Below are 21152 nucleotides of genomic sequence, written 5' to 3' on the forward strand. Positions count from 1 at the left end.
AGTGCCTATCCTGCTCAATTTCCAAAACCTTTTATTCCGCAAGCGTTCTGGTTTAAGTTGCATGCACACCATCCATTTAAAGCACTTTTCACCCCACACCAGAACACTGGTAACTTAGTTTACTCCACACAAATGCTTTCTGGCAGTAAGAGCTTTTCGGCAGTGGAACAGACACCCATGAGAGGTTGTGGACTGTTCTTCCTTGGAGGTTTTTAAGCAGAGGTTGGAGGCCCATCTGTCATGGATGTTTTAGCTGAGATTCCGGCATTGCAGGGGGTTGGACTAGATGACCCTTGGGGTCCCTTCCAGCTCTAGGATTCTATTATTCCATTGCAGAGCTATAGTTTCCAGCACCCGTAACAAATTGCAGTTCCCAGCATTTTTTGTGGTGTGTGTAGAAATGTGCTTTAAATGCATGCTGCGTATGCAGCCTCATTTTTGTCTTGATTTTATTGCAGTCTAGCCCCTACAAATATGCACAGGAGAAGAAACACAAACTAATCATAAAGCAGAATAAATCCACCACCAATATTATAATAATAATAATAATAATAATAATAATAATAATAATAATAATAATAAAATTTATTTCTACCCCAACCTCCCTGGCCAGAGCCAGGCTCAGGGCGGCTAACACCAGTAAAATTACAGTAAAAACATAATGGGGGGAAAAAACCAATTTAAAATACAGGTTAAAATGCAATTTAAAATGCAGCCTCATTTTAAAAGTAGCCCATATATCAAAACCATAAGGGGACGGAAACATAAGGGTCAGACTGAGTCCAAACCGAAGGCCAGGCGGAACAGCTCTGTCTCGCAGGCCTTGTGGAAAGATGTCAAGTCCCGCAGGGCCCTAGTCTCTTGTGACAGAGTGTTCCACCAGATCGGAGCCACAGCTGAAAAAGCCCTGGCTCTAGTTGAGGCCAGCCTAACTTCTCTGTGGCCTGGGACCTTCAAGAGCGTTCCATCAAGTTGAGGCCAGTACTGAAAAGGCCCTGGCCCTAGTTGAGACCATTCTAACCACCTTGCGACTTGGGACCTCTAAAGTGTTGTTATTTGTGGACCTTAAGGTCTTCTGCGGGGCATACCAGGAGAGGCGGTCCCGTAGGTACGAGGGAGCCAGTGCAGGATATTGTGTCAAGATACAGGATTACACCCACAGGAGAACACCCATCCTGCCAAGCAGTGGTTGACAAACTTTCTACAGGCAACTCCCCGGTTGCACGGGACTTGCGTTAGGGTCATTGCACGAGTCATTCCGCAATATGGTTTCCTAATACTTATGATGTCCAAGCTGTGAACCTTGGTGCTTATGCAACTAAAAAAAAAAAAGAAGTCACTATGACGACTCTCATTTTAAATACAGTGGTACCTCGGGTTACATACGCTTCAGGTTACATACGCTTCAGGTTACAGACTCTGCTGACCCAGAAAAAGTGCTTCAGGTTAAGAACTTTGCTTCAGGATGAGAACAGAAATCATTCTCCGTCGGTGCGGTGGCAGCAGGAGGCCCCATTAGCTAAAGTGGTGCTTCAGGTTAAGAACAGTTTGAGGTTAAGAACGGACCTCCAGAACGAATTAAGTACTTAACCTGAGGTACCACTGTACCCCTCCTATATGTAGGCTATAGAAGCTGTGATATATTGCTGAGGCGAGCAGGAGAAGAGAAGTGGAAAGCAAGTCTTCAACCACCAGTTATGTCTAAGTCTCCTCAAGAAAGTATAGCCAGAGACATTTTGGCAAATTTATAAAAATCTACCTGGGCAGAAATTCTACCCCTGAAAAAGAGGATGTGTCCCAGAAAAAAGAGGACACATGGCCACCCTAGTAACAGGGGTCATGGGGAGGGTGTCCTGGCCTAGAACGTGCTCAGTGGCCCCAGAATGCTGACTTAGAATCATAGAATCATAGAATAGAATCATAGAATCATAGAGTTGGAAGAGACCACAAGGGCCATCAAGTCCAACCCCCTGCCAAGCAGGAAACAGCATCAGAGCACTCCTGACATATGGTTGTCAAGCTTCTGCTTAAAGACCTCCAAAGAAGGAGACTCCACCACACTCCTTGGCAGCAAATTCCACTGTCGAACAGTTCTTACTGTCAGTTCTTCCTAATGTTTAGGTGGAATCTTCTTTCTTGTAGTTTGGATCCATTGCTCCGTGTCCGCTTCTCTGGAGCAGCAGAAAACAACCTTTCTCCCTCCTCTATGTAACTTGCTGGGGGTTGGGGTTGGGTGTATGTGATGAATGGAAGTGGCTTGAATCCTGCACAGTACTTCACACTTGCACCATTTTGTTATTAGTCCGGCTTGTAAACGCTAATGTCAGAAGCGATGAATGAACCTGAAATAAAAAATGAAAGGTCATATATATATATATACATATATATATATATATACAAAATATGTTCATAAAATGTACCAACCAAGCACGTACAGTGGTACCTCTGGTTACGTACTGAATTCATTCCGGAACCTGAAACTGTTCTTAACCTGAAGCACCAGTTTAGCTAATGGGGCCTCCTGCTGCTGCCGCGCCACCACTGCACTGTTCTCATCCTGAAGCAAAGTTCTTAACCCAAGGTGCTATTTCTGGGTTAGCAGAGTCTGTAACCCGAAGTGTTTGTAACCTGAGGTGTTTGTAACCCGAGGTACCACTGTATTTAAAATGCATCTCTGTGTTATTTGTGGGGCCTGCCTGGTGTTTTTACATGAGTAGAATGTGTGCTTTTATTTAAAATGCATCTCTGGGTTATTTGTGGGCCCTGCCTGGTGTTTTTACATGAGTAGAATGTGTGCTTTTATTTAAAATGCATCTCTAGGTTATTTGTGGGGCATAGGAATTTGTTCATTTCCCCCCCCAAAAAATTTAGTCCAGTCCACCACATGGTCTGAGGGAAGGTGGACCGGCCCACGGCTGAAAAAGGTTTCTAACCCCTGGTCAAAATAGCCCCCCACCAATGGTGGCAGCAGAAGGAGCCACTGGCCATTCAAAGAGTGCTGCTGCTGCGTTTGGCTCCAGCCCAGCTCCTCCCGACATCACACAAGTGATGTCACACGCACTGCACCCCACGCAACATTGCCCCCCTTCCACAATCGCCCTCGCAAGCCGACACTCCTGGGATAAGTTGTTGAGCAGGGAGGAATGTGACATGCGGTTTGGTTGGCATCCTTTCAGGAAAGCTTATCTGCCTGAGTCCTGATTAGATTCTGAGGAAACCCAGCTGTGCTTCCTGAGAACACAGTTTAGAAAGAACTACTAGAAGGTTCCTGGTCCTCTGGAATTCCCCTCAACAAGGAAGTCCGAGGTGAAGGGAAGGGAAATTAGGGCCGATGTCCAAGGGGCTTCACTTAGCAGAATGAGCTCAAGTATGCTGCACATTGCAGCCTCAATGATACACATGATCATAAAGGCAGCAGAGAGCAGAAGACAGTTAAGTCCAGAGTCCAAAACGGCCTAACTGCACCACAGCTTGATGCCCAGGTTTAACAACACTTGGAAGTCGTTGGCACATTATAGCTGAAATTAGCTTACAAGGACAAGGATCTAGAGATCACACTAAGGGTGTGACTGTGCGACTGCCATAAAACTTAGCTGTACTGCCAAAATGATTAAGGTTTTAAATGACAATTTTAGGTTATATTTTAGTGATCAAGATTTAATATCTATTTTTAATTGCCACTATATCTGAATTGTCTCTGTTATACCCAATTGCAATTCAATGTATTCCTGTTGTATTTTATGATTTTCCTGATATTGTAAGTGAGCCGGAACTGGTCTGTGACCGTAATAATAAAATTCAATTCAGTACTTATGAATCACCTTTTGAACCACCATCTCAAGGCGCATTACAAATAAAACCATAGAATCATAGATTTGTAGAGTTGGAAGGGACCCTGAAGATCATCCAGTCTAACCCCCTGCAATGCAGGAATATGCAGCTGCCCCAAACAGGGATTGAACCTGCAACCTTGGCGTTATCAGCACCACACACTAACCAACTGAGCCATCATCTGCGCTAATTAAAAACAGTTTAAATCACAAAAACAACTCATGGCTAGTGGCATTAATTTTTGAGAGTTAAGCTCCACCGGTGATGGGATTTTGGACTTTGCTTCCGGGATGTCCAGCAGTGGCGTAGCGTGGGTTGTCAGCACCCGGGGCAAGGCAAGTAATTTGCGCCCCCCCCCGCTGCACTGTCCCTCCCCCAGATAGTCCCTCGCTCTCTCTCCGCACCGCACCGCACGCCTGGCACCCTCCCCTCCACAGTGGGCGGCGACCCGGCGGATCGGATGGGATTCGCACAGCCAGCACTGCAGTGAGAGAGAGTGAGTGAGCCAGGTAGGGGCAGAGAGCTGCGAGTGCGAGCACCCCCACCCCCCCAGATGTTGCGGCCGGACCCCCCTGCATCCCCCACGCTACGCCACTGATGTCCAGCAATGCTTTCTGTCTCTTTTCCTTCTTTTGTTCAGATATCTATGCATTTGGAGTTGGAACTGTTGACGTAGACTGGAGCGCCATGAATGAGATCGCATCCAAAAAACCGGGCGAGAGGCACGCCTTCAAGTTGAATGACCTTAAGGAACTGAAGGCAGCCTTTGAAGATGTCCTGGGTGTGTATGTTCTCTGGCACTCAACAAAGACGGGGCCCAACCTTGGAAGCGAAACAGGGTCAGGCCTGGTTAATACTTACATGGGAGACTGTCTGGGGATGCCGGGTGCTGCAGGCTTTAAACGCTAAACAAAGGCACGGTCAGCGCAAGAGGAAGGGCAGAGTGAGGAAGCATGCTGTGTTCAATGAGCATGCCCAGTGGTCAAACTTCTTTCCAAAGGCAACTGTGGGTCCCCATCTAAAGAACTCATTCTCCTCCTGGTATAAAACAATGGGACATCACCCATTGTAATCCAAAAGTGGCCAGCACCTGTATTCCTGGATTGCCACTTCCAGTCAGGCCCAGTGTCAGCATGTGACATCCTTGAGCAACCAATGAGCAGGGCTGGATTCCCTTCACACCCCTTCCTGGTGGGAGGACTTTGCCTGGAATTGTCTGCTAAAACGGAGGAGGGGTGAGACCTTTGTTTTAGCAGCACCTTGCCACATCCTTTGAGTCCCAACTTTGAGATTTCAAAGCTCCTTCACCTGACATCAGGCGACTGCCCGATTTAATCCAGAAAGGTTCCACCAACCCTGGTGTAGACATTACTTTTATATATATATATATAATATTTCATTGGATTTTACAATAAGTATAAAGCGACAAAAGATATAACACAGCACACAAAAAAATAGAAAAATACAGCGACATACAAACACAAAACAGCAAAAAATATAAAAAATAAAAATAAAAAGAATAAAAACAATTTTTATCTCCTTGTATTCTTTGCATTCACTTGTTTCTCCGACCTCCCCAGACCTCCCTTCTCTGTATTCCAGATCATGTATTCTGTCAGCAAATTCCTTCCCTCTGTCCCTGGTGTAGACATTACTGAACTAGATAGAACCTGGTGCTTTTGCTCGGTTTAAGTAGTTTCCTATGTTCCTATGAGAAAGTCTGAAAGAGCAGAGTAAGACAATGACGTGAGCATGTTGAAAATGACCAGTTTTTCGTCTCCTTTCCAATACTCTCAGATCCCCGAGATCTTCATGATATATGTGGCTTGGCGAACAACTCTGACAGCGCTAGCTGGGAGCAGAAGAACCCATGGCATGTGCTCCTCCAATACAATGTGAGTAGAGGTTGCTCTCTGTCCACACCCACCCATCCCTTTCTGATATTGTTAATCCCTAATGCTGGGAGTGTCTGACCTGGAAGAAACCAACCTTATCCACTCTTCATTGTAGACACTGACAGAACCTTCTTGTCGGGGCGCCTTGATTTCAAAGACGTGGGTCTTAACGTCCGCTCACTGCTTCAGCAAATTCAACAACACAGCAGGATGGACCGTCATTCTGGAAAAAGGTGCAAAAGGACGTGCTTTTAACTCTGCATTTCTGCCCTAGGGGAGCTCTGGAGACAGGGCCGGCCCTTCCATTAAAGGGCAGAGCGAGTGAGCCGTTTGGGGTAGCTGATTCGGGGTGGCATCAAAGGGTAGCAGTTTACTAGGTATTTAATTACCGTATTTTCTGCTCCATAAGGCGTACCTGACCATAGGGCGCACCTACTTTTTTGGGGGGGGGGATTCAAGGGGAAAAAATTATTTAAAGGGAGTGCTCTGCTCAGCACTCCCTTTAAAGAGCCGCGTGGAGTATGTGTGTGGCTCTTGGGGGCAGCCTCAGGGAAAAGCCCCCAAGAGCCACACACACACTCTGCGTGGCTCTTTAAAGGGAGCGCAGCTCTTGGGGGCTTTTGTGGGAGGTGGGGGAAGTGAGAGAGCCTCACTCTGTCCCTTCCCCAACCTCCCGCAAAAGCCAGGGATAGCCGCGCGAAGCCTCCATAGGGCAGCGGGATGAAGGCTCCCCGCTGCCCTGCGGAGGATTTGCCCCGCTAAGGCAGAAGCTAAAACAGCTAGAGGGAGCACTGCGCAGCGCTCTCTCTAGCTGTTCTGGCTTCTGGAGTAGCCCTCATCCCGCTGCCCTGTGGAGGCTTTGTTAGGATATTTCCGTTCCACCTTAAAAGGGAGCAGGCTTTGTGCGTCACAGAGTCTGCGTATTTCCTGTTCACAGGAAGTTTATGTTGTGTCTTCGCTTTTCGTTTCTCTCTCTGTGCTGGAGACACTGAAGCAGGCAGTCATGTTTTCTCTTTGTTCTGACCAACGCTGAATAAACTTGTAAATATGCTCTCCTGCGTGCATCTTTCGCTGTGCATTATCTGCTGATAGAGCGTGCACAGCTCTGGAATGTGGCAAGCTATTTCTGGAGCTCGTGTCGCTAATTGCTGATACTGCGTGTCTACGGGAGATCGATGGACGTCTGGAGATGACGTGGAGTCATGATGGACTTTGTCTCCCTGGCAGTATCCCAACAGGCTTCACTGGCTACTCCAGAGCTGCTTAGGAGCTTGTCGGGGCTGGAGAGGGGAGCCCGGGTTCCCCCCCCCCAGCCCCAAAGAGCAGCTCAGGGAGCTGCTCCCAGAGCTTGTGGGGCTGGCGGGGGAAGCCCTGCCCCCCCCCAGCCCCAGGGACCACACATTCGCTCCATAAGACACACAGACATTTCCCCTTAGATTTTAAGAGGGAAAAAGTGCATCTTATGGAGCAAAAAATACGGTAATTATTGTTGTACTTTTGCTGCCAAGGAGGAGAAGAGGCACTCCTTCCTGCCTCAGGTCTCAGTCTCAGGCAGGAAAAATGCAATTGGCTGGCTGTGTAAGGCAAGGAAGACCCCCTTGGCTTGTACAGAAGAAATCAAAACTCAGCCTATGACAGTATGGTTGCTTTCGGCATGCGAGGGTAGCAAGCAGGTTCATCTGCCCCTAATGTATATATGTGTATGTGTGTAGCTAGATATGTGATAAGAATTCGATTTTACTTTTATAGTTAATTTTAAAACATACAAAAATTCAAAAAACTTGAAAAGCGAACAGTTGATCATATACTGTATTTTTTGCTCTATAAGACGCACCGGACCACAAGGCGCACCTAGTTTTTGGAGGAGGAAAACAAGAAAAAAAATATTCTGAATCTCAGAAGCCAGAACAGCAAGAGGGATTGCTGCGCAGTGAAAGCAGCAATCCCTCTTGCTGTTCTGGCTTCTGGGATAGCTGCGCAGCCTGCATTCGCTCCATAAGATGCACATACATTTCCCCTTACTTTTTAGGAGGGAAAAAGTGAGTCTTATAGAGCAAAAAATACGGTAACTTTACAACATACAAAAATTCAAAAAACTTGAAAAGCAAACAGTTGATCATATATATCTTATTTCGACTCCCTTCCCGCTCTTTCTGCGGTTCCTTGTTCTTATAATATTTTACTGCATTTCCAAATTAAACTAATTTATTATTTATTCCCTATGTTCCATATAGATTTTTTTTAACCACTGCATGTTTTTATATTCAGCCTGCTAACATATTAATTTGTTTACAATAATTTTGTACATATTCTATAAATGACTGGAAATATAAATGATTTCAAGAAATCATTTCTATAAATGATTTTAAGAAATCATTCTTTCCTAAAAACTCAATCATTTTGATTTCGTATTCTTCTGGTTAGTTTTGCTGGAATACCACAAGAATTCAAATTCGACACCACCTTCCCTGTTACCCAGGGCGAGAAACCACCTTTTAAATAATCCACAGAACCAAGGAACCTAGTTTCAAGTCCAGCATCTGGTTAGGGACCCAACGTTTATTTCTGTTGCAAGAGGACAAAGCTCAGCTCGTGTGCCTGTTAAGAAGGCCTGCCCCAAGGCACTTCAGAGCAAAAGCGTGTACAGTGGTACTTCGGGTTACATACGCTTCAGGTTACATACGCTTCAGGTTGCAGACTCCACTAACTCAGAAATAGTACCTCAGGTTAAGAACTTTGCTTCAGGATGAGAACAGAAATCGTGCTCTGGCGGTGCGGCGGCAGCGAGAACCCCCATTAGCTAAAGTGGTCTTCAGGTTAAGAACAGTTTTAGGTTAAGAACGGACCTCCAGAACGAATTAAGTACTTAACCCGAGGTACCACTGTATAGCACACAAAGTTAGTCATGGAACATTCTTAAACATAAAGCACTCCCTTTTTGTCTGTCAAGAAAGGTCACAGGTCATTAGGTAGAAAACATGTAGGCATCTTCCTGCTGTCAACTCCCCCCCCCCCCATTACCTTGGGATTCCCACAAGTGCCTAGGTCATTTGACCATCTTTGGTCACGGATGTCATATGTTGCCGTGGTAACCAAGCCTGTGATCAGACCTCATTTCCATTCTCTCCCTTTCACACTCCTTCACCTCTTCCATTTGTCCCTGAGCCTACAGGAAGTCTCAAAAAGAGATTGGGCTCACATTCCAATGTTAACCAAAACAAGCTTGGAAAAACATTAGCAACGGCTGTTTGTACCACTTTCAAGGTTAGATAGGATTTCTTGTTTGTGGCCTAGAGAGCACAGCGGTTGTAAGGTATAGTCACAGAGGAACTAGTCATAAAACTACTCAGCGAAGCATTATATCTTTCTAACAGGTTAAATGCAATTCATATTTGAAACGTAATCAAATCAAAATGTGCACCCTGGGTCTTTGATTCTTACATTAGATAGACGATTGTCCTCATTCGTGGTGCTTTAGGAATACAAGAGGATAGTTCTCAGCGGACTTTGAATCTAAAACTCAACAGAAGCAAAGAGGAAATAGTGGGTGTTAAGTTGTGGGTTGACATAGCAGACGACACAGCGATTTCTCCAAAGCAGCTCTTTATTTTGTAAGCTGGAACAGAACTGGCTGAGGAGCTCAGTCAGCCTGCTTATATAGAGCTACAGAACAATTGTAACTGTTGCAACGTTCTAAAACTATCCAATCACTGAACGTCACTTTTCGATCCTTCATTTGCATACAAAACTATCCAATCACTGAACGTCACTTTTCGATCCTTCATTTGCATACAAAACTATCCAATCACTGAACGTCACTTTTCGATCCTTCATTTGCATAACTATCTACAGTATCCCCCTGCTGGCCCAGGGTGAGAACTTCAGTACATAACAGTGGAGGAGGTAAACGGGGAAGGCATATGTGGTCGTTTCTGTTATGCGTGCTACAGCTGTGATCCTATACCCAGAAGAAAGTCCCATCGGTTGCTCTGTTGACAGCAAGGCGTGGTAACTAGGGGACACATACAACTGATCTGGTCGAAACCTGAACCACTTCAGGCCGATTCGAGACAGATCCAGATTGGATCAAGAAAGCTCTGGATTCGGTTCACATCAGGTCAAGAGCGATCCGGGGCTCAAAGTGCTCCCTGAGAAAGACAGGCAGGCTTGTCTCCAGTGTGTGGCGATGATTTATTGCAACGCTCTATAAAAAAAACACGAGGGCAAAGAGAGGGGGTGGGGATGGGAAATGGAGTTCGCTCATATTCAAAATCAAGGCTACGGAATCTCACCCAATACTCTCCAGTCACGGCGTTGGGGAAGAGGGGTGTGCTTTGTGGTGAAGATAGACACTGAAGGTGTTTCACTCTTCTCTCCCTAGCTAGAGGAGGGACCAAATTGCGAATAAAGAGGCGGATCGACCACGAATTGTTCAACGTGAAAGCCAAGGTGGCTCAGGGGATCCAGGAATTCTACGACTATGATCTCTCCTTACTCGAACTGGAGAAACCTGTGCAGTTTGGCGGGAGAATCAGGTAATGTGCCGTATCAGCAGTGGCGTAGCGTGGGTTGTCAGCACCCGGGGCAAGGCAAGTAATTTGCGCCCCCTAACCTGGGGCAAGGCAAGTAATTTGCGCCCCCCCCGCTGCACTGTCCCTCCCCCAGATAGTCCCTCGCTCTCTCTCCGCACCGCACCGCACCGCACGCCTGGCACCCTCCCCTCCACAGTGGGCGGCGACCCGGCGGCTGGGCTCGGATTCGCACAGCCAGCACTGCAGTGAGAGAGAGTGAGTGAGCCAGGTAGGGGCAGAAAGCTGCGAGTGCGCCCCCCCCCCCAGATGTTGCGCCCGGTGCGGCTGGCCCCCCCTGCACCCCCCACGCTACGCCACTGCGTATCAGGGCAGATCAGGCAGACGAAGGGCTCCGTTACTGACTGGAAACGAAGCAGTGTGACCACCCAAAAACCACTTCAAGGCGCAAACAGTATTAAAAGCGGGAATCAGTTGTTGGGGACCCCCAAAGGCCATCTGGTCGTACCCTCTGCGGGATGATCAGTACTACAGCATTCCTGCTAGGCGGCCATCCAGCCTTTGCTTATGAACCTTCATCAAAGGAGGGAATATAGAAGGAAGAGCTGCAGTTCTGTTGTCCTCTAAGATCACACCCACACCATAGATGTCAAGCGGTCTTTGTGCAGTTTTAACAGTCATGGAGAATTCTGGGCATTGTAGTTTGTGAAGGGTGCCGGGAATTGTACCTCTGTGAGCTCAGCACCCTTGAAGGTAAAGGGACCCCTGACCATTAGGTCCAGTCGTAGCCGACTCTGGTGTTGCGGCACTCATCTCGCTTTACTGGCCAAGGGAGCCGGCGTACAGTTTCTGGGTCATGTGGCCAGCATGACTAAGCCGCTTCTGGCGAACCAGAGCAGCGCACGGAAACGCCATTTACCTTCCCGCCGGAGCGGTACCTATTTATCTACTTGCACTTTGAGGTGCTTTCGAACTGCTAGGTGGGCAGGAGCTGGGACCGAGCAACGGGAGCTCACCCCGTCGCGGGGATTCGAACCGCTGACCTTCTGATCGGCAAGTCCTAGGCTCTGTAGTTTAACCCACAGTGCCACCCACGTCCCAATCTCAGCACCCTTAAGAAGCTACAATTCCCAGGATCCTTTGAGGGAAGCCATGGCTGTGGCATAAGAGTGCTGTGGGTGTGACCTGAGGCATGCTTAGGCTCTCAATCTTGTGGGGATCACAATCTCCCTGAACCAGTACTGTAGCCTGCATTTAAAAAGCAAGAGTTTACACTGAGTGACTGAGTGATCTCAGAACATAACCAGGATTACATTATTACAAGTTGATGCTCTCCTGGAAGATGATGATGATGATGATGATGATGATGATGATGATTTATTTATACCCCACCCATCTGGCTGGGTTTCCCCAGCCACTCAAGAACCCAAGTGTGTGGCCAATTCATGCTAAAGTCCAGCAAGGATCCCATCCTACAAAAAGTGCTGAGCAGTCTGCCAGAAATTGGCCCCTGGGTGCTATTTTTCCTATTTCTGCTTTGGCCAGTCATGGGGAAAGCAGACCAGGAAAGTAGACCAGGAGGACCATGCCATCTCCCCCGTCTTGATGTTGTCCTTGCTGGGGGTCCTTCCAGTCCCCCTCTCCCCCTTCCACATCTCTTTTGAGGGTTCAAGCTCCCTAGTCGGTGGCAAATATTTGTCTTCTCTGCAGGCCAATCTGTCTTCCTTGCACGGAAGGTGCCAACAGAGCCCTGAAGATGAAGCCAGGTGCCACATGCAAGGACCACGGTGAGTGCCTCCCCCAACGGCTGCCCATTTGGGGGAAGGGTCAAGGCTCAGAGGTAAGGCTTGCCACTGTGAGAACAGGATACTAGACTAGATAGGCCGTTGGCCAGATCTAGCAAGCCGTTTTATCTCCTTACTAGTTGGTCCCTTACGTTTCCCACCCTGATCTGGCCATAGTGATCTATGCGACGGTCACCTCCGGGCTTGACTACTGTGCTGAGAAGGCCCTGGCTCTGGTTGAAGCTAATCTAACTTCCTTAGGGCCCGGGACCACTAGGGTGTTGCTATTTATGGACCTTGAGGCTCTCCGTGGGGCATACCGGGAGAGGCGGTCCCGTAGATACGAGGGTCCTAAGCCACAAAGGGCTTTAAAGGTCAAGACCAGCACCTTGAACCTGACCCTATACTCCACCGGGAGCCAGTGCAACTGGTAAAGTACTGGGTGAATATGCTCCCATGGCAGAGACCCCGTGAGGAGCCTCGCTGCAGCAATCTGCACCTGCTGCAGTTTGTGGAACAGTTTCAAGGGCAGCCCTGCGTAGAGCGAGTTACTGTAGTCAAGCCTGGAGGTGACCGTCGCATGGATCACTGTGGCCAGGTCGGGGCGGGAAAGGTAAGGGACCAACTGCTTGATGCGGCGAAGATGGAAAAATGTCGCCTTGGCTGTTGCTGTAACCTGCGCCTCCATGGAAAAGGAGGCATTAACGGAAGTTACTGGCACTAATTAGGCCCCCACAAGAGAAGTGAGTTGGTCCCTCATCCCCATGCCATCCCAACCCAGCCAGAGGACCTCTGTATTTGAAGGATTTAGTTTCAATCGGCTCCCATGAAACCGTCAAACAATGAACAACCACGCCCAGTTTTGCTAAAACAGAAATGAGGAAGAGGCTGTGATCTCCTCTACTGGTAAGTCAAGTTCCTCCTTCCACCAGCTGTCACCTTACGGGAGCCATGCTATGACGCTGTGACGGAGATGAGGAGAGAAGAGCTGTAAGCTGCAAAACCAGCAACTTTGGCTCTTTGATTGTATTCGGCCATTGTTTGCATCTCTCACCTGTTCATTAGAAGGACTTGGAGCTGATACCTGAGATTGCAGGTGGGGGAGAATTTCAATTCCGCTTGGACTTAAAGGCAAACCGACCTAACAGGCAACAATACGTGAACCAAACGCAGCTATGCTTCAAAATTTGTGCTTCTCTGGATTTTGCAAATGCAGTTCTAAGGAAAAGTCGTGTGTACAAACGTTAATATGCTAGGGTGAAGCGCGTGCATATAAATGCATATGTTGGTGAAAACGACATACAAAAAATGTGTTAGATCAGGAGAAATTGCTTTGTGAAAATGTGTATATTAGAAATAACTGCATACAAAAAAATGGGTGAATTTGCACCAAAACTCAGGAATTTTCACAAGGACTTAAAATATCACTAACTAATGTGGAGAACCAAACTTAAGATTGGGGGGAAAATGAGGAATTGAGAGCAACTGAAATGGACATATTTGCCCAGCCCTCCTTGATGCTGCGTTTTTCCTCCTCCTCCACGATCCCTTTTCCTTTTGTGTCGGAACTGCGCCTTACACAGAGTCAGACCATTGGTCCCTCTTGCTCAGCATTGCCAACCCTGACTGGCAGTGTCTCTTTAGGGTTTCAAAGTCTTCCCCGGCTTTAGCTGGAGTCACCGGGGATTGAACCTGTGATCTTTTGCACTCAAAACACATGCTCTTCCACTGAGCCCCTTCCTTTTCAGAGTGGCTCAAAAGCATCAGTATTGCACAGGGAAGATTCTTGCACATACTAGGGAAGTTAAGGTTTCTGCAATTACACTGAAAGTCACTTAAAAGGATCTGTTGCAAGCAATCCCCTTCGTAAAAAGAATTGGAAGGTTTTGCAGTTTGGAAAGTGGGGGGGGGGGTGCATTGAAAATTCCCAGAGTTCCCTGGGAAAAAGGACTGATTGCTAAACCAATCTAGGAATGTGGGGGGGGGGGTGATAGGGGTCCCCTAACTACTTTCAGCATAACTACATTTCCCAGGATTCTTTGAGGAAAGCCACGAGTGTTTTAAGTTGGTATAATACCGCTTTACACCTGTGATGCAGAGGTGGCCTTTGATAACGCTGGTGTTATGTCCCATTGCCTGTCCTTGGATCCCAGGAGTTGCTCTCTTGCCTAACAATGCGCATGACCCACTTGATCTCTGCCATATACCGTATTTTTCACTCTATAAGACACACTTTTCCCCCTCCAAAAATTAAGGGGAAATGTGTGTGCGTCTTATGGAGCAAATGCAGGCTCCATAGCTTCAGCGAAGGCAATGTGAAGCCTCCAAAGTGCAGAGGGAGCGCTCCCGCCGTGCTCCGGAGTCTCCCCCTTGCTTTTGCTGAAGCCTGGAGAGCGAGAGGGGTCAGTGCGCACCGATCCCTCTTGCTCTCCTGGCTTGGCTTCGCTGGAGAGGCACTGTGCAGCTTTCCCTCTCTGCACAGCACCCCTTCAGCGAAGCGGGAGGAGAAATGGAAAGGGCTCCGTTTTTCCTGCCGCTTCGCTGAAGGGGTGCTGTGCAGAGAGGGAGAGAATTCATAGAATCATAGAGTTGGAAGAGACCACAAGGGCCATCGAGTCCAACCCCCTGCCAAGCAGGAAACACCATCAGAGCACTCCTGACATATGGTTGTCAAGCCTCTGCTCAAAGACCTCCAAAGAAGGAGACTCCACCACACTCCTTGGCAGCAAATTCCACTGTCAAACAGCTCTTACTGTCAGGAAGTTCTTCCTAATGTTTAGGTGGAATCTTCTTTCTTGTAGTTTGGATCCATTGCTCCGTGTCCGCTTCTCTGGAGCAGCAGAAAACAACCTTTCTCCCTCCTCTATGTGACATCCTTTTATATATTTGAACATGGCTATCATATCACCCCTTAACCTCCTCTTCTCCAGGCTAAACATGCCCAGCTCCCTTAGCTGTTCCTCATAAGGCATCGTTTCCAGGCCTTTGACCATTTTGGTTGCCCTCCTCTGGACACGTTCCAGTTTGTCAGTGTCCTTCTTGAACCGTGGTGCCCAGAACTGGACACAGTACTCCAGGTGAGGTCTGACCAGAGCAGAATACAGTGGCACTATTACTTCCCTTGATCTAGATGCTATACTCCTATTGATGCAGCCCAGAATTTTTTTCCTTGTTCTCCCCCTCTAAAGCTTGGTGCGTCCTATGGTCGGGTGCACCCTATAGAGTGAAAAATACGGTAATTTGTTTCTAGGTCACCTTTCCCTCCTGTAACCAAGTAGGTGGCTGGGCCTCGCTCCCCAGGCAGAAAACTCAGGCGTTTTCAAGCACACAGTCACACAAACCTTCATACCTTGCAGAGCTGCAGTTGCTGAGTTTGGAGGAAGTGGATGCCCAGTTCATATCCTTGGACAACAAGAGGATGGGAGTACAGATCAAGACAAGGAGAAGTGTAAGCATGGCATTTCCTGCCCATTGAATTCTGGGTAAAAAATGGAGATTGTATATGGGAAGTGTGAGCTAGGGGTGGGGTGCATTATTTCTGAGGGTCTGGGTGTGTGTTTTTTAAAAGCCTGAAACAAAAAACAAAAACACTCTTGAAGTATACTTCTAAAAGCAATATTTCAAGATTGATATGGTCACAGGCAGTTCACGCTGCTTTGACTCTGTCGAGAGCCAAGTTTCACAGCTGTTAGTGATGGCAAGTATTGCAACACTCTTAGAACTTGATGTTTCTCAAAGAAAACTTTCAAACATTGCATCATACCAGACTTCTTCAGGCACTAGGTCCAGCAGTGCAATCCGTCTGCCAAGAGCATATTTTCTCCTAAAACTGAATACGCACCATATGCATGTTTTTGGAAATTCTACATTTCTCCATAGGTTTTATGGATTGTACCCTAGGTAGATTTTTATTATTTCAGCCTAGGCACCAAAGATGATGATTAGACTGTCAAAAACTACAAATATTGGAGGCTGTTATCTGGGACCGTTTCAAGTTTGACTTTCCATGGCAAAGAAATAAAGAAAGAAGCATAGAAGTGTTTGCTTCCTGCTACGCAGCCTCTCTGCGTGATACTGCAGCAAGTAAGGCTTATGCAATCATTGCTGGCAGGGAAGTAGTGAGAGGGGTTTTTTCTTTCTGTCCAAAGCAGATGTTGCCGGGAGGCTGAATTCAGATCAGGTATGGTTTATACAAAGAAGTTGAATTATGAAATGGGGGCAGAAAGAAATTCTGAATCAGAACCTCTTTTGGGAAGAGTAAAATTGGGCAAGCATATGGGAATAGAAAGTGAACACACTGTGCCGTAGAGCATGAAATTCTTCAGTCTTAATTATGAGAAAACCAATGGAAAATCTCAGCTTTCAACTGGAGGGAAATCCCTAGCAATAATGCTTTAAGATCAGCCCTAGAAAGTACAGCATTTGTTTAGTTGTTTAGTCGTGTCCGACTCTTTGTGACCCCCTGGACCAGAGCATGCCAGGCACTCCTGTCTTCCACTGCCTCCCACAGTTTGTCAAACTCCTGCTGGTATCTTCGAGAACACTGTCCAACCATCTCGTCCTCTCTCGTCCCCTTCTCCTTGTGCCCTCCATCTTTCCCAACATCAGGGTCTTTTCCAGGGAGTCTTCTCTTCTCATGAGGTGGCCAAAGTACTGGAGCCACAGCTTCAGGATCTGTCCTTCCAGTGAGCACTCAGGGCTTCCTTAAGAATGGATAAGTTTGATCTTCTTGCAGTCCATGGGACTCTCAAGAGTCTCCTCCAGCACCAGAATTCAAAAGCATCAATTCTTCCGCAATCAGCCTTCTTTATGGTCCAGCTCTCACTTCCATACATCACTACTGGGAAAACCATAGCTTTAACTATACGGACCTTTGTCGGCAAGGTGATGTCTCTGCTTTTTAAGATGCTGTCTAGGTTTGTCATTGCTTTTCTCCCAAGTAGCAGGTGTCTTTTAATTTCGTGACTGCTGTCACCATCTGCAATGATCATGTAGCCCAAGAAAGTAAAATCTCTCACTGCCTCCATTTCTTCCCCTTCTATTTGCCAGGAGGTGATGGGACCAGTGGCCATGATCTTCGTTTTTTTGGTGTTGAGCTTCAGACCATATTTTGCGCTCTCCTCTTTCACCCTCAATAAAAGGTTCTTTAATTCCTCCTCACTTTCTGCCATCAAGATTGTGTCATCTGCATATCTGAGGTTGTTGATATTTCTTCCAGCAATCTTAATTCCGGCTTGGGATTCATCCAGCCCAGTCTTTCACGTGATGAATTCTGCATATAAGTTAAATAAACAGGGAGACAATATACAGCCTTGTTGTACTCCTTTCCCAATTTTGAACCAATCAGTTGTTCCATATCCTGTTCTAACTGTAGCTTCTTGTCTCACATAGAGATTTCTCAGCAGACAGATGAGGTGATCAGGCACTCCCATTTCTTTAAGAACTTGCCATAGTTTGCTGTGATCGACACAGTCAAAGGCTTTTGCATAGTGAAGCAGAAGTAGATGTCTTTCTGGAACTCTCTAGCTTTCACCATAATCCAGCGCATGTTTGCAATTTGGTCTCTGGTTCCTCTGCTCCTTCAAAATCCAGCTTGCACTTCTGGGTGTTCTCGGTCCACATACTGCTTAAGCCTGCCTTGTAGAATTTTAAGCATAACCTTGCTAGCGTGCGAAATGAGCGCAATTGTGTGGTAGTTGAAGCATTCTTTGGCACTGCCCTTCTTTGGGATTGGGATGTAGACTGATCTTTGCCAGTCCTCTGGCCACTGCTGAGTTTTCCAAACTTGCTGGCACCTTAACAGCATCATCTTTTAAAATTTTAAATAGTTCAGCTGAAATATCATCACTTCTACTGGCCTTGTTATTAGCAGTTCTTTCTAAGGCCCATTTGACTTCACTCTCCAGGATGTCTGGCTCAAGGTCAGCAACCACACTACCTGGGGTGTACAAGGCATCCATATCTTTCTGGTATAATTCCTCTGTGTATTCTTGCCACCTCTTCTCGATGTCTTCTGCTTCTCCCTCCCTTGCATTTTGCTTAGCTTCTCTCCCCCGCTATTTGTAAGGCCTCATTGGACAGCCACTTTGCTTTCTTGCATTTCCTTTTCATTGGGATGGTTTTTGTTGCTGCCTCCTGTATAATGTTACGAGCCTCCATCCATAGTTCTTCAGGCACTCTGTCCACCAAATCTAAATGTGTAGAGTCATCTCTTGTGTTGTTGGAAAAGAGTGTTTGCGATGACCAGCTTGTTCTCTTGACAGAACTCTATTAGCCTTTGCCCTGCTTCATTTTGATCTCCAAGACCAAACTTTCCAGTTGTTCCTTTTATCTCTTGACTCCCTACTTTAGCATTCCAATCCCCTATAATGAGAAGAACATCCTTCTTTGGTGTCATTTCTAGAAGGTGTTGTAAGTCTTCATAGAATTGGTCAATTTCAGTTTCTTCAGCACCAGTAGTTGATGCATAAACTTGGATTACTGTCATGTTAAAAGGTCTGCCTTGGATTCGTATCGAGATCATTCTATCATTTTTGAGATTGCATCCCAGTACAGCTTTCGCCACTCTTTTGTTGACTATGAGGGCCACTCCATTTCTTTTACGGGATTCTTGCCCACAGTAGTAGATATGATGTTCATCCGAACTGAATTCACCCATTCCTGTCCATTTTAGTTCACTGATGCCCAGGATGTCAATATTTATTCTTGCCATCTCATTTTTGACCACATCCAACTTACCCAGGTTCATGGTTCTTACATTCCAGGTTCCTATGCAATATTTTTCTTTACAGCATTGGACTTTCCTTTCGCTTCCAGGCATATCCGCAACTGAGCGACCTTTCGGCTTTGGCCCAGCCGCTTCATCAGCTCTGGATCTACTTGTACTTGTCCTCCGCTCTTCCCCAGTAGCATGTTGGACGCCTTCCGACCTTAGGGGCTCATCTTCCAGCGTCATAACTTTTATATGCCTGTTGTCTTTGTCCATGGAGTTTTCTTGGCAGGGATACTGGAGTGGCTTACCGGTTCCTGCTCCAGGTGGATCACGTTTGGTGAAAACTCTCCACTATGACCTGTCCATCTTGGGTGGCCCTGCACGGCATAGCTCATCGCTTCTCTGAGTTATTCAAGCCCCTTCACCATGGCAAGGCAGTGATCCATGAAGGATCATAAAAAGTACAGCATTACTATGAATGAACTAAATGAACTCAATTAATAATGTCTGTGTACGGATTTAATCTGGATTAATTCATCCAGATTACTTCAGATAAGACCTCTCTCAAAAGAAGACAAGACAATTCATTGTCTCTTTGCTGATTGCATGCAGATTTTCAAAGCACTGGAAGTGAACTATTATGGCCCGGATAGCAATTCTGCCATTAAATCGATTCATTCATTGCTTCCCACAGCGCCCAACGTGCATTTCCGCAGCTCTTCAAAACAAGAAAATGTTTTCCGAAGGAACTGATCCCTCTGAAGTGGTGACGGACAGATTCCTGTGTAGTGGAGGAGGGAGAGCTGTCGAGGCTGCCACTTGCAAAGGTCATTTTGCTTACAGTGTGGTGTAGTGGTTAAGAGCGGTGGACTCGTAATCTGGGGAACTGGGTTCGATTCCCTGCTCCTCCACATGCAGCTGCTGGGTGACCTTGGGCCAGTCACACTTCTTTGAAGTCTCTCAGCCCCACTCACCTCACAGAGTGTTTGTTGTGGGGGAGGAAGGGAGAATGTTAGCTGCTTTGAGACTCCTTAGGGTAGTGATAAAGCGGGATATCAAACCCAAACTCTTCTTCTTCTTCTCTACATGGGGAGGGTGAAGCATCCCTGGTTAAGCAGAGCAGGGAGAGAGTAAGGCCTCATCCACACTTCTGCTTCTTCCAGGTACGAGGTTTCTCTGTTGCCTCACTGCTTTCCCTGGGATAACCCGCTGTTTACCCCGCAGAATCATAACAAATGTCAATCAAGTTTTCTGCAGAAGACACGGGATGAACAGAAATGTGGAGCAGCCCTTATGAGAAGTTTTCAATAAGCTCCCTCGTCTGATTCAGGGACTAGAAACCTCAATCCAAATGTGGTCCTCCAAGCCCATCTGTCTGGCACAACCTAGGCCTAGGCCACCGGTTTCGCACCCTACTTAAGAGCTTTAGTCTGACTGAAAAGTGTCCTTGAACTTTTGTTTGTCTGGATGGAGGAAAAAGTGTGGTGTATGAGCAGAGGAGCCAGGTAGCCCCTAATATTGAGTGGGCCCACGGGCATGGGGCGCAGGCCGGTTTAGCCTTCTGCTAGGCCGCACCGGGCCCCATGGTGTCTCCCACACTGCACAGGCCAGGGCAGCCTTCTGTGACGTCATGTCCTTTGGAGGAGGTTAAGTGTGCGCACTGGACCCCCTTAATATTGAGGGAGCCAAGGCCTCTTCAAACAAATGTGAAGCGGACCCAAGACACCTTGGCTCCCTACAGTTGGCACTATACTATAGGGAGCATGAATGTGTAGAAGCTATCCCAATGTAAAGGTAAAGGGACCCCTGACCATTAGGTCCAGTCGTGACCAACTCTGGGGTTGCGGCGCTCATCTTGCTTTATTGGCCGAGGGAGCCAGCATACAGCTTCCGGGTCATGTGGCCAGCATGACTAAGCCGCTTCTGGCGAACCAGAGCAGTGCGCGGAAACGCCGTTTACCTTCCCGCCGGAGCAGTACCTATTTATCTACTTGCACTTTGACCTGCTTTCGAACTGCTAGGTTGGCAGGAGCAGGGACCGAGCAACGGGAGCTCACCCCGTCGCGGGGATTCGAACCGCCAACCTTCTGATCGGCAAGTCCTAGGCTCTGTGGTTTAACCCAATGTACAAAGGTTAAAATTTGCATCTGTTGCTCGCTCCACCCTCTTTTCCCTCTGGCCCTGTTTACCACTGATGTATGGCCCTCCAAAAGGTTGTCCTAGAGGGAATGTGGCTCTTAGGGTAAAAAAGGTTCCCCTAATCTTAATGAAGTTGGCAAGCTTGGATATGTGCATCCTTCGTAAGTACAGGATGTGCGATAAGATGGCGCCCGGCACACTTCCCTTGTGCCTTTGGACGCTCGTGCCGATAGAAAACTTGAGCTCTTTGAAGCTCTTAGCA

General features: G+C 47.2%; 1 protein-coding gene and 1 long non-coding RNA gene across 4 annotated transcripts in view; one reads left to right on the top strand and one right to left on the bottom strand.

Moving 5' to 3' along the window:
• The window catches only part of LOC310671053, a 63373-nt gene that overhangs the window by 34782 nt on the left and 7439 nt on the right, over positions 1-21152 (bottom strand). The window contains exon 1 of one of the 2 annotated variants that reach the window (XR_014507721.1): positions 2475-3495. The exons of the other annotated variant lie outside the window; for it this stretch is intronic. This is a non-coding gene — a long non-coding RNA (uncharacterized lncRNA). Of the gene's footprint in view, positions 1-2474; positions 3496-21152 lie in introns of those variants that run through there. 2 annotated transcript variants of the gene reach the window in all.
• Positions 1-21152, top strand: part of C2 (complement C2) — a 42874-nt gene that overhangs the window by 17659 nt on the left and 4063 nt on the right. The window contains exons 10-16 of one of the 2 annotated variants that reach the window (XR_014507539.1): positions 4472-4612; positions 5629-5726; positions 5842-5959; positions 10108-10261; positions 11966-12042; positions 15396-15487; positions 19446-21064. Coding sequence is in view for 1 of the 2 variants with exons in the window: in XM_083424966.1 (XP_083281092.1) it covers positions 4472-4612; positions 5629-5726; positions 5842-5959; positions 10108-10261; positions 11966-12042; positions 15396-15487; positions 19446-19578 (813 nt within the window). In the remaining variant the exon portion in view is untranslated. The remainder of the gene's footprint in view (positions 1-4471; positions 4613-5628; positions 5727-5841; positions 5960-10107; positions 10262-11965; positions 12043-15395; positions 15488-19445; positions 21065-21152) is intronic. The other variant, XM_083424966.1, reaches the window with a different exon arrangement.

The sequence above is a fragment of the Podarcis tiliguerta genome, assembly GCF_965153285.1.
Source record: "Podarcis tiliguerta genome assembly, chromosome: 2".
Classification (NCBI taxonomy): domain Eukaryota; kingdom Metazoa; phylum Chordata; class Lepidosauria; order Squamata; family Lacertidae; genus Podarcis; species Podarcis tiliguerta.